We start from the raw sequence: 12,982 nt of genomic DNA, 5'->3' as shown, positions 1-12,982 counted from the left end.
GAACGACTCGTTCCTTCAAACCCTTGCCAAAGTTCAGACTAATGTACGTGATTTTCCCATCCCATTCTAGACCGGTTGCAAGCTTGCCGTTCATGCCCACACGTAGCGTTAGCCTGTTTCAGACTAAAAATAGTCATTTGCATGAGTGTTCCTGATACCCAAAATAGTTTCCGTTGAAATTTGTTAACATTTGTTTTTGTTTCTTTTACATTGTAGAAACTAGACACAATTCTAGACAAGAATCTATTTTAGACCAAAAATGGTCATAATCTACCCTAACTTCAGACCAAAACGACTGAAAAAGCCGGCTCGGGTAAACAAGCCAAGGTAGCGATACACCATATCTCTTTTTAAAAGGAAGGCGTCAAACACCGACCAAGACCACTCAAGGAAATTGGCTTTCTTCATAATTTAGGATTCAAAAGTGAGGAGAATGAGGGGAAACTTGTTTGCTATACTTGTTCATCTTTCATTTTGTGATTACCGCGGGATTTCACCAAGTTCCCAAGTTTACCTTGTTTGGACGTGACAATAAATTCAAAGTCACTGATCGACACCTGTATTCTCATTACTGTACACACATAGACTGTAATTCATGATGGAAGAAGTTATTTCGTAGATAATAACGTCTCAGTCACAAATACCACCGTTCCCTTTCGTTCATAACAGCGTCGCATGGCCGCCGTGCACATACCACCTTATGCAAAGTAACACTTTGAGCAAAATGATAATAAACCGTATAGCTGTGTTTCTCTTTCAGACAACGGAACAGCTTGTCTCACTGTGTGAACTTTCCGGAAACGGTCAGCTGAAAGAGTACTTGGCTCTTTCGTCGAAACGTTTGTACGTGATGTAAATAATGTACGGACGACATGACAAGTGTTTGGATCGTCTTTCAGCTAGCGTCTACTTCCTTTTGGAATAAATGGTCAGGTCAGTGTTTAGGTTTAAAAGTGTTACAAACAACCCTAGCGACAGTTTGACGCAATTATATGCGGGCGCTGTGTTATATGTCATGTAAACACGGAGAAAAAGGTGCGCTAAAAACTCAGTAGGTCGTAACACAATCTGGCTTGGTTCAAAATTTCCACCGCTCCCTGGTACGAAAATAAGGAATAACGCTTGGTATGCACGTATAAAATTATTATGTTGAAAAGCAAACCTGCCAAAAAGGCTAGGGTTCAAAAGGAGTTCTATCTATTATTGTATTATGAGTGATCGCTTCGGTCTTCTCGTACAGCGTATGTTAAAACCATATGTTCTAACCAAACTTCTCAACACCCAAATCATCCCGGAAACGACACACTTATTTCTTTTTGAAAACAGCTGCTTGTTTGGTCTTCTGCAGCCTGCCTGGCTGGCGGCCCGGGATAACGTGCGCGATTGCTATTCGCCGGCCCAAACGAAGACACTCACGAACTCGCGCGCTAGCTAGCTGGGACGGGAGAGCTTTTGAGGCGCTTGCCTCGTAACATTGAGAGCATTGAGGCAATGACAATGAAACCTGGAGTTAAAATAGCACTGCGAAAAATATGTCCTTCTAGGAACATAACATGAAAAGGTGACGTCATATGACGTAGTAATGACGTCACTATAATCATAGACCAGCCATCTTGGATCTGCCATCTTAGATTTCATGATTGTTCAAAACATTAGAAAATCAGTACACAACTGGCTTTAAAATAGTGAAAGCCAATAAAGAAAGTGTAAGTTACCTAAAGAGTAGAAGTCACTGCAAGAAAGCTAAATTTTCTCTTTAATATTAGAAAAAGATTCTTAATTTGAGAAACAAGCCGTCAAAATACGGTTGCTATAAGAATATCAAGTTCCTCGACCAATCGCGTTTTCCCTGAGAAATTGTAGGAAAAGTGACCAAATTTGGAGTGTTCAAAGTTGGCGAGGCCCTCAAAAGTATCTTCCGCATTGTTTCGTTTCTTTTCTTAATTATGACCAATAATGGGCGCTCATCCAGCTCATCTCTTGGTACAAATGCTATGTTATACCTGATGAGAACTGAATGAAAATCAAACCGGTTCAGCAACTGACCGCAGTTAGCTTGTACCTGAAACAAAGTTGTTCAGCAAATAGTCTGTAACATGAGCGTGTGGTTTAAATTAGCGACTTCCTTACGCAAAGCTTAGTCAACAGATTTTAACAGTTGAACTCATTCCAGATATTTGTCGTTGGAGATTTAGGTGTAGAGCTTAAAACAATAACACTTGTCTACTTATTACTCTTTAACGTGCGTCATTTAAAAATTTCACAAGTGTGCTTTTGTCATAGATTGTGGTTTTAATCGCATCCCATTCAGTCTAACTGTCAATATCGTCACCTGGATCTTTCCATGGCAAGTTACTCTACAAGTGTTTCCTCTTTCTATGACGAATGTTTTTTTTTTAAGCAATGCTCATTAAAATGACAGAAAAGGCCCACCCCGAGAGGATGTTTTGCTCGTTTTAAAACTATCCACTATCGGTGTCTGGAAAACCCGAATAGCGAATAGCGAATAGTTCCGGATAGTGTGAATAGTCTCGAATAGTGCGAATAGTGGCGAACAGTCGCGAAAAGTGGCGAATAGTGACGAACAGTCGTCAATAGTTACCGCTTTAGATCTAATATCCTGCATTAATTAATTATCCAAATAAGCAACAGAATTTCAGTGAATTTATTACCTTTTCTTCTCCGGACTCAGGCTAGGGCTATCCATCGCCGACGTTAAGAAATCAGAAACCACATACTGGGTACCCTATTTGCTACAATTTGCCACGATTTGCCACTATTCGCCACTATTCGAGACTGCTCGCCACTATTCGCACTATTCGTACTATTCGCTATTCGCTATTCGGGTTTTTCAGACACCCATCCACTATACTAGCACGCAAAACCTAGCATTTCATTACACCATGACGATGGATAGTTTTCTGACTCAAGAAACAGGTGACTAGCTCGTGTATAGCATGTGATTCATGGCGCATGCGCTGGAATTTTAAAAGTTTCTTCGAATTATTCCACTTCCTGTTCACGCCCTGACATTTCCAAGGTTACGAATGTGAAAATAAACGGACACAAAAAGGCGAAGTTCCAAGCGGTTTCATCTCTTTCCTTCACAAACCTTCAAAGCTCTTCAAATTCAGGGCAATCTTCAAACTTTCTCTGTATTCTGGACAGAGGATTGCAGGAATCAGAGGCCGGAAGAAAGTTTTAGAATCAGAGGAGAAATATTGTTTTAGAAATATTGTCAAAACTATAAAACAACAAAGTCGGGTCAAAGATCTTCGGAGATGAGATTACAAGAAATTAGATATTTATAGTCCTAACGTATCAGGAATGGCAGGGATGTTTTGGTAGCTGTAAAAACATTCTCTCCCTTGATGGTGGTGTGCATTTTCCATGAGAGAATGTGAACCTGTCGAGATAAAGCGATGAACTCTTCAGCGGAAGAAGTGCGGGAGAAGTTAACAAGCCATCGAGTTCAAATTGTTCAGGAACTACGCGTAGATCGAGCTATTCTCTACGATTATTTGCGTAGTAAGGGTGTTTTCGACAATGAGGATTGCGGGATTGTGCACGCTGAGAAGACGAACGAACGCAAAGCTAGCAAGCTGTTGGACATTCTTGAAACTAAAGGGACAGAAGGTGTGGAACATTTCCTAGATGTTCTGCAGCTTCTAAATCCAGGCCTGTACGAGAAGTTAACGGGGCAGAAAGCTACAGCTAGTAAGTGTGACCTTTATTATGTATCATGGTTAGTTTGAGCTGTGCAAGTGTTACAATGGCGTGAACTCTGGAATAGGCTCATTATGTGCTGTCCAAACAGTTACTCGTTCTGTTAGCAGACGTAAGCCATATATTGTGTTTTATGAGAACAGAACCACGGCCGAAATAACAAGATGTGTACAATGGGAAACGAAGAGAATATAACTAAAACGAGAAGCGTTACCGCTATTAAATTGTACCGGAAGAGTTAGCTACTAGCTTTCAAGCATTTCCACGCCAAGTATATTAACTTGTGTAAGGAAACTGTTCATGTCTTTCGGATGGATGCATTACTTGACCGTAGAAATTCACGCTTGCAAGGTAAATAACCTTTCGATTATTATGCTCCCGTCAGCAAATTCTTTTTGTGTTAGGAATCTAGTGATTGCTCAGTGTAATACTATCCTAGTTGACATGTGACTAACACAAGAGGAGTCTGCGTGGGATAATAACGATTGTAAGCGAGGTAACACAAAATGGCGCGCCCAGGGTGCTTGTTATAGGCTAGCCTCCCATGACTCATCCAGACATTTTTTGGGTACGCGGTGAAAAAAAAAAAAAAAAATAGAAAAGCAGTATGTGTAGGAGGCTAGCTGAATGGCTAGCTGTGGTGTAGAACTGGACTTAGTTTCTTGGAAAGAATCGAACGCGTTATGACTATGAGTCTGTGTTCGAAATTCGCCCAGAACGAAAGCAAAAATTTGCATACTACTACATACATCCGTCACCGGACATTTGTGTCTATTAAAATGACTGGAGATACAAAGATAATAAGGACAGCCTGACCATATATGGTGAACTGCTGTGAACTGACAATGCAATTATAGGGGTTTTTGCTCAGACGAAACGATACGACCAAGCTCGAGAGATCGGCACTTCCCATTCACAGATCATTGTCATGTACGAAAACAGTTGAAATTGTGTGACAGTTCGGCCGGCGTTGCGTTACCAGTATTTGGAACTATAGTAGAATCTTTGTTTACCGACAATATTTTAGCGCTTCAGTTTTTGATTGAGCTACAAAAATATCAAAAGGCCATTTCCGAGTTGCCTTGTGGCTCTGTTTCAAAACAAGTCCTCGTGCAAAACGTTTTATGAGAAAATTAGTTTGATTTGCACGAAAAAGAACCTGTAGGGGGAACACATTTTCATATGAACGGTTTCGTGTGAAGACTCGTTTTGATACAGAGGCAAAAGGCCACTCGAAAATGGCCTGTTCTGATTATTGAATGGGCATGGCACGATTAACTGTCCCAAGGAACTTGAGCCCGATGCATGAAATACCTTTCGTCTGTTTCGTGCGACACAACATGAAAAACCAGGAGCCTCCATCCGCACTGTAACGTAGGGTCAACCCTTTCCCGTATCATTCTATTTTTAGAACTGTATTAACCGCAAGGGTCTCTTGGTTTCCCACGAAATATCTTGTTCCTACAGATAGAAAATGCAAAACAGGGAACAAAAGTGGGATTTCAGTCTTTGTTATAACAAAGAATGGCCTTAGCTCGGGTATAATTGGGTATTGAATAGGGGTCATGTGAAAACTCCCACGAGAGCTGTTACTAAAAATAGAAAAATACGGGAAAGGGTTGACTCACAGGGTTAGTATGGGAGATAGAGGCCCCGGGATTGGCTCCTGGAAAAACTCAATATTTTACAAAGAATGTATGGACTCATAGCGTTTTTGACACCCAGAAATTTTTGTGCAGTTTTTGAAAGACAGCATCTCCTTCAAAATGGCTAAAAATTACAGCAATTATTAATGAGTTTCACAAACACTTTAAATGGTCTGAGTCAGATCGTATCTAGCACTATGCCTCTATTGCCTGATTTCAAGCCGAAAAGGACTAGGTACGAGTCTTCAGATTATGAGATTAGCAGCTACTGATCCACAGTCATAAAGTGCACACCAAGCTTTACAAAGTCCCCAAGTTTGGTGCAACTAGACCTAATGGCAAGCAAGATACAGCCATTTGAAAACCTCAACATTTAAAAAAAAATGGCCATCCGGACGTTGTGTCTGGATGACCAAATATTTCTGTATAATTTTGGCGTTTTTAAATGGCTGTATCTCAGTCAAAACTAGCCTGATATATTAACATTAAACCCAGCTGGGGATTTTGTGAGTCTCGGTGTGCTTTTTCTATGGATGTGGATCAATAGTTACTAATCCCATAATTTACAGACTCATACCTAGTCCTTTTCGGCTTGAAATCAGGCAATGTAAAGTAGAGTGTTAACCATGCAAAACGTGAACAATACGGACGCCAGCGAAAGAGCGCTCTATATGGAGGGAACAAAAACAATTTAAAGGAAGTCTTTCTGGAAAAGGTTTTTTAATTTTTAAACAAAATGTCTGCATTTCTGTGCGAACAGGATGGTTAATACCCCAGGGTTTTGAAAAATGATTTTGCTCAGTTACACGGAAACATGTTGCGCAAAGCTTTTTCACTTTTAATTCATGAACCGCGCACCTCTTAAGCAGACATGGGTTCAACTTTCCGCAACACGTTGTCACAACTTGCAACAAGCCTGTTATAGGCATAATGCTTTTCGACTTTTTATGCAACAGTGTTGCACGACAAGTTGAAAGAAACTTTTGCATATATTACTGTGCCTTCATGTCCAGACTACCTTTACACGTTGGAGCTAACAATGTTTTGTTCGTTTTAATTATAGGAGAGAATCCCATACTCAGTGACGTCGGGGACAAGTCTTTCACTGGTAAAATGCAGCACGTTATTCACCTTGCTTGTACTTAAGATGACACGATAACCATGATTATTATACCTCGCAACTCAAATAAGTTTTTCGATTGGAGGAGAACGTGTCACGTGTCGTTGGTCAAAACTCACTAAGGCCCCGTTCACAAGTGTCTGGATATTTTTGAATACACTCTCCAGAGTGGAAAAAAATAAATCCGCAACGAATCCGATAACGGGTTGACAGTGAATCCGGATATTTTCGAATCCGATGACGTAGTAAAATCGTGTCCAGTCTCTTACCGAACAATAAACCAACAGGCCTAGTTTATCTGGAGGGAATCCGGATACCATCGGATGCGTGTGGGCAGGCGAATTCGATTTGAATACGCTACGTGTGGACGGGGAAATTTTTGAATCCGGAAAGAAAATTAAAAGTTGCGGATTAAAAAATATCCGGATACGTTTGGACGCGGCCTAACTCCCCAGGGCGAACAAACTCACTAACTCTCTAGGGAAACAACAACTTGAACTTTCGACTCGCACGTAATCAGGTCCTGCTCCTTGAAACTGCGGGGAATTTGTGTGCCAACCGGCGCCAAGCAAATGATTTTTTTGCATTTTTTTTTTGTATTTTTGAGTTTAGGAGAGGTAAAACAAAACACTTAATGACTGGCTCCGCGGGAAACAGTGAGTTTTGTTTCCCGTCGACCTCAATGCTCCCCTCGGCTTCACCTCAGGAAACATTAAGGGTCTCGGTGAAACAAAACTCACTGTTTCCCCTGGGGCCAGCCATTAAGCGCTTATTAGTTGCCTAAAATAACAGGGCATAGTCGCATGTTTCACTGTGGTTAAAAAAGGTTGAGTCTTTATGAATTTAATCTTGTGCCCAAGGCAAACCTCAATCCGGTTCAGCGGTTTGGGCCAGTAGCATACAGTGACAAGGAGTACTGCCAATACCCCCTGGGTGGGATGCTAGTTCATCGCAGGGTACCTCCCAGCGTTTTTAGACCTCTGGTTGTCGGTCTTTTCTCTTAGGGTCCGACAAGTGTTATCCGCGGACGCAAACGCGAAGAGGGCGGCATGGACGAGAAGGAGCTGGGGCGAGACGAGAAAAAAACCATGACTGTAGATTGACGGCCGTTAAAGCAGCACCCTGTCTCATCCCAGTCCCTACTCTCTTCACACTCCCGCCTGATTTCGAGAGAAAACATATTATCAGAAGTCTAGCGTTTTCTACTTATGTTTCCCCGACAATTATTCACTCAGTTTTCATTTATGTCACCAGGTGAAGAAAAGCATTGTGTAGAAAAGATCACTTATTGGGGATAGCTTACGTACAATGATCACGACAGTATACTAATCAAACACACAGCATAAATCATGATACTGTCTTTAAATTCGATGGATCTGATTGCTATTCTGTCCGTCTCAGAGACCAATACAACGAACACAAGAGGTCAAGAGAGCCCGACATTTTATTTTAATGCAATTAATTTTGTTTTGTAGATGTTCATCCCCAATTTGATTTGGACATTCTTAGCAATCACTTGAAAAGGGCTTTGAAGGATGTACAAGAGATGAGCCTCATGTATCTCCACCAGCTGAAAGAGAACCGACAGCTCAACCAAAGTCTCAGCAAAATAACCAGTGATCTGGAATTGAAGTCTAAGCGCTTGCAGTATTCGGAGAGAGAGATAATAAAAGCCGAGGAGAGGGCGAGAGAGGCACGCTACAACGCTGAGACAATCGAGGAAACCGCAACTTTTCAGATAAAAGAATACGAGAAGGCCATGAGCGAGTGGAATGCTTTAGGTTTTGCTCTGTTGATGAAGTTACTGTCGTCGGAACAGCAAGTGGAAGAAGGAAGGAAGAAGAATGAAGAGTTGACCTGCAAGCTAAGAGAGTTGTCGAAGAGTTTTGACCAAGCGCGAAGGCAGTCCTTGATGTTGTCAGAAACGATAGCGCTACAGCAAAACAGTGTCAGAACAGCTGAAGACCTAACTAATCGCAATCACGAGCTTCAGTTTATCACGCAGAAACTACAGATAGAGAAAGACCAAGCTATTTCTGAGCTTAATGAGCTAAAAAGCCGGACTGACGCATTAAAGGCACGTTACGATATTATGGAGAAAAACAAACAGCAATGTCAAGAAAGTTATGAAAGTGTTGCTGAAGATTGCTCACTAACCAGAAAGAAGATGCAAGAATTCCAATTCCAGTTGTCTGTTTCTCAACGACGAGAGGAAAGCCTCAAAGAGCAAAACGACGAGCTCACTCGCCTCACGAAGAAGTATCAAGAGCAGCGAGATTTTTACGGTGAGGAAAGGAGAAAAGCCATGAATGAGCGAGAAGAGGCCAGGAAGGAAAGAGACGAGATCACTCAGAGATACAGTGATGTCCTGAAAGAAAAAGACGAGGCGGTGATAAGATTTCTGCAGGAGTCGAGGGAGTTTGAACGTCAGCGCGAATTAGACACCACTGAAATGCGTGCTCTGAGAGAACGCCTGATACGAGCTGAAGAAGGGTTGAAGATTTTAAAGATGGAAGGAGAATTGTCTTTAAGGACTTCGGTGAGTGACTGTATCTTGTTCTTACGTCCCAGTAAGTATGTCTCTAGCTTTGCGGCACGACATGAATGACAGAATTTCCGTTATTGAGATCTGATTGTTAGTGGCGTGTACATTAATGGGTTATGGAAAGCCAGAATCTTTTCATTGACCAGAGATTTTCCAAAAATTTCTAAACATGCTATTGAAATATGATTGAAAAACGTTACTCTGGTTTAAAAAATGTAAAAATGTTAGTAAAAATTTGTTGTAAAAGTCCCAACGTTTCGGCTAAAACTTCAGCCTTCATCAGGGGAAAGTGATAAGGAATTTGTAAAAAGGCACGAGTAACGTTTTTCAATCATCAATCAACCACCTGGTTACAGGACCATTTTTAAAATGCTATTGAAATGTTTTCCGAGGTATGTGAGGCCGATGCCCGAAGATTACCCGAAGTTAAACGATGGTCCGAAAGAAACCAGCAAATTCTCTCGAATGTTGATTAGCTTTGAAGGTACTTAAACCAAAAACAAACACGACTGTTTTAGGTTGGGAAGATTGAGGCGGATTACGAGCACGAAGGCTTAGCTTTTCAAAATGGCCCCATTACGGATTGATGCAGCGGCACAGCCTCCAAATGTCATTAATAGAATTCTACTAGTATACTAATGCAAATGCTGCAATCTGATTGGCTGATTGATGGTACATTATCAGCCATTAGTGTGCAATTGCTAAAGGTCATCTACGAAATAGTGACGTTTAGGTGCAAATGGTAATTACATTTCTGTCGTAGATACTGAGTACTGAGGCCAGCAGTGTGTGCTTGTTAAAAAACGGCGGTTTTCGAAGAGTCTGTGAAGAGGATTTAGCTAAATTTTTGAACGACTAGTAGATTTATACTTGAACATTAATTAGATTACTAACTCTCGATTTCTATGGGTGATAGTGGACTCGGGCTGCGCCTCAGCTGCGTCCTCGTAAACTATCAAGAGATAGTAAAAACTCGAGCTCGGAATCTTATTGTTAAATATGTTCTCCACAGGAACAAGCATCAGATGACAACGAGAATTCAGACGAGCGGACCTCAGGCAATGGTGTTCAAGATGATGAAGAACGCTTTAGCAAAGAAGATGGGGTAATCCAAGCTCCAAATTTCAGAACCTCGACGGATATTCTCAAGAGCATGAAAAACCGGTTTTACCAGACGGTCCGGGATTTCCCTTCCCTCGAGATAACTGATAAACTGGACTCACAGATCCGTTTTGCCGAGTGGTTATATCGCCTGCCTCATCTTCTTGCCAACCCTGTGGCTTGTTCGACGCCTGGTAAAAGCCCACTGGATGAGGTCCCTGCAATTGGTAAAATACTTAATTTCAATTGGTCGTCTCCTCCCTTTCCAGCCACCCACGAAACCAGGGAAAAGTGTCCAGAAATTCAAATAACACTCGACAGTCTTGATGAATCGAAAGGCAAATTCCTTGGGTCGTACGCCATTGATGACAGCATCATCCCAGAGCGCCGTCCGAGGGCGTATGACCTGGATCGAACCAAGACAACTCGGCGCCTCCGCCATCCATAACTCGAACTTTCAGGCGTTAGGTACAATTCCATTACGTCAGGGTGATAGGTTGAAAGTACCCCTAGGGAAAGTTGAAAGTAGCACTCTGGTAATGCCAGGGTGATAGTTTGAAAGTAAACCCCCCCAACCTCCTGCCCGAGAAAACGAATCTTTCCGAAGTGATTACTTCATTTAAGGGCGACCGAATTCGTACCGAGTCGGTTCACATTCGATTTACCATTCGACCGCTGGCGAACAAGGACTAAGATGCTTCTAATAACAAGGAATAACTAAGCTTACTCTCTGATGAGGAAACAATTCCTTTAGAGCTTCTTGAATTTTTTTTCACTGGTAGTCCGGTTCTCGAAACTATTAATATCAGACACTGTTTCAGACATTACTTTAAACGTCAGCGCCCTATTTCTTGTGCGCAGGAATAAAACAGTCTTGTAGTTACCTTTATGTCTACAATGCACGTCCCATTCAGATCAGAAAGGCAAACTGCGAAGGATAGTTGGCAAGTTATAAATCTATTGCTATTTGGGACTAAAATACTCCACAGTTATGTCCATGTTTTTTTACAGGGGGCTCCCCCCTTAAAAAGACACTGTGATATGATATGATAACTGAATAGAGTAGGATTCAGTTGAGCGTCGAAAGTAATTCACATTGATTACCACGCTAATAGATTAGCTTAAAACACTCGCGCCACTTTTTTAACCAATCAGAAGGAAGATCCAAACCAATCGTGACTCGCTGGCACACGTTTTTCCCGGGCTTCGTATCTGCTACATATATTAGCTCGGAGTTTACATTGGTTCACTGGATTGTATATGCCCATTGTGCTTGGCCTTAGTGGTTACTGTTCTTTGTTTTAATTTGGTTTTACGAGACTTAATTGAAAACTACTTTATTGATCGATTAAGTCAGTTTAATTGAATTGATTCTTTTATTAGTAAAACGGTTATTAAAACAGGTGTTTAGGTCAACCTGTAATAAAACCGTTTTATAGGGAAATCGAAATTTTGTAAAACTGTTTGTTATGAGCTTTGTGTATGTATTTGAATTTTATGGAAAGGCTTTGGATCCGTATTTCCAAGATTATAGGACAGCGTTTGTTTCTTGGTTAAAGGGAGTGTTTCAAGGTTCGGTGAATGTGTAAGCTGTAACATTAGCCCATTTGATTTTTATAAATTACAATGTTTAGAGAAGAAGCCACCTCAACCTTGGCTTGTTTACATGCAGGTCCCCTAACCTGGTCAAATACGCCACATATTCGTATTCTCAGTATGGGACTGGAACTAGCTTGCAAGTGAGGCTAATGCGGGGGAATCTTTTCAAATGCAAATGACACTTATCTTTTTTAATGATATTCCCCCACATGAGCCTCCCTTTCAGGTTAGTTCCCGTCTAATTTCGAGAATACGAATATGGTCTAAAAAAGAATTTGGAAATGTTGGTTTTTCGGGAGGGAACAAAACCCTCGGAGCAAGGAGAGAACCAACAACAAACTCAACCACTATATGACTCCGTACCGGAATCGAACCGGTCCACGTTGGCAGGAAGCAAGCGCTCTCATCACTTCACCATCCCCGCTCACTGTTTCATGGTTTATGAAACGAACAAAAGCGAGCTGATAATTTTGGCGGGAAAGTTTTGTTTGAAAGTCGCGAAAACGCTGCGATAAAGATGATATTTCTCATTACAATTCCTTTTGTTTGTTCCAATTCCTAACTACCACCCAATTCTACTGTTTATAAACCAATCAGATGCGAGTAGATAACTCGTGGATGTGTCCAGAAAAAAAAATAGGTCCGCAATGCGAACTTGTGGGATTTCAGTCAAATAAAAGTTGATGCGCTATGGATAAATCAGAGAAATTGTAGCTTTACAGTGCATATTTAGACATTTTGTCGTTTTGTAGTAATGAACGTCGAGTCAAGATACTGTAGAGTCCTGGTTATAAGATCCCTAGCTACAGACGAAAAAACGGCTACAGGAGAAACATGTTTGGACTTTAGTTTCCAGGAAATTCGCTCCCTCAGGGTTCGGTTACACGGAACTCTTGACCTTGGTAAATGACCCTTTTACCACGGGAAACTGCATTTAGTGAGTATGACCAATATTTCCGGAGGTAAATTTCCCGAGGCTAATACCCATGGATACATCAAAAAGATCACATGCAGCGCCCTTGACATTTAATGTAGTAAGTTGCATTGGTGTTTTGATGTCCAAGGTATTACGAGCAAATCACGTTTCTCCGTTTGTCATTGATATGCAACCGAAAAGGAAAAATGGTTTTCCCCCGTGTGCCATTTCTGTTACCTTGGCAAAATCCCGTGTAACCGTTGTTTCACAACGTATACTAAAACCCAAGAAAAAAACAAAAGACAAAAGTCAGCAGACATATCTGTAGC

At 41.3% G+C, this 12,982-nt stretch overlaps 1 protein-coding gene across 1 annotated transcript; it reads left to right on the top strand.

The window, feature by feature from the left end:
* Positions 1 to 3,054: 3,054 nt before the first annotated feature.
* Positions 3,055 to 11,789, top strand: LOC110044455 (uncharacterized). Its single transcript, XM_020750006.2, has 4 exons — positions 3,055 to 3,717; positions 6,436 to 6,480; positions 7,968 to 9,031; positions 10,050 to 11,789. The coding sequence occupies exons 1-4, from the start codon at positions 3,423 to 3,425 to the stop codon at positions 10,584 to 10,586; spliced, it is 1,941 nt and encodes a 646-aa protein (XP_020605665.1). The 5' UTR covers positions 3,055 to 3,422; the 3' UTR covers positions 10,587 to 11,789.
* Positions 11,790 to 12,982: the final 1,193 nt, after the last annotated feature.

Source organism: Orbicella faveolata, unplaced genomic scaffold (genome assembly GCF_042242905.1).
Source record: "Orbicella faveolata isolate gen_17 unplaced genomic scaffold, um_ofav_v1 contig_2, whole genome shotgun sequence".
In the NCBI taxonomy this organism is placed as follows: Eukaryota; Metazoa; Cnidaria; class Anthozoa; order Scleractinia; family Merulinidae; genus Orbicella; species Orbicella faveolata.
Note: the sequence above shows the minus strand (reverse complement) of the source record. Positions and strands in the feature narration are given on the sequence as shown.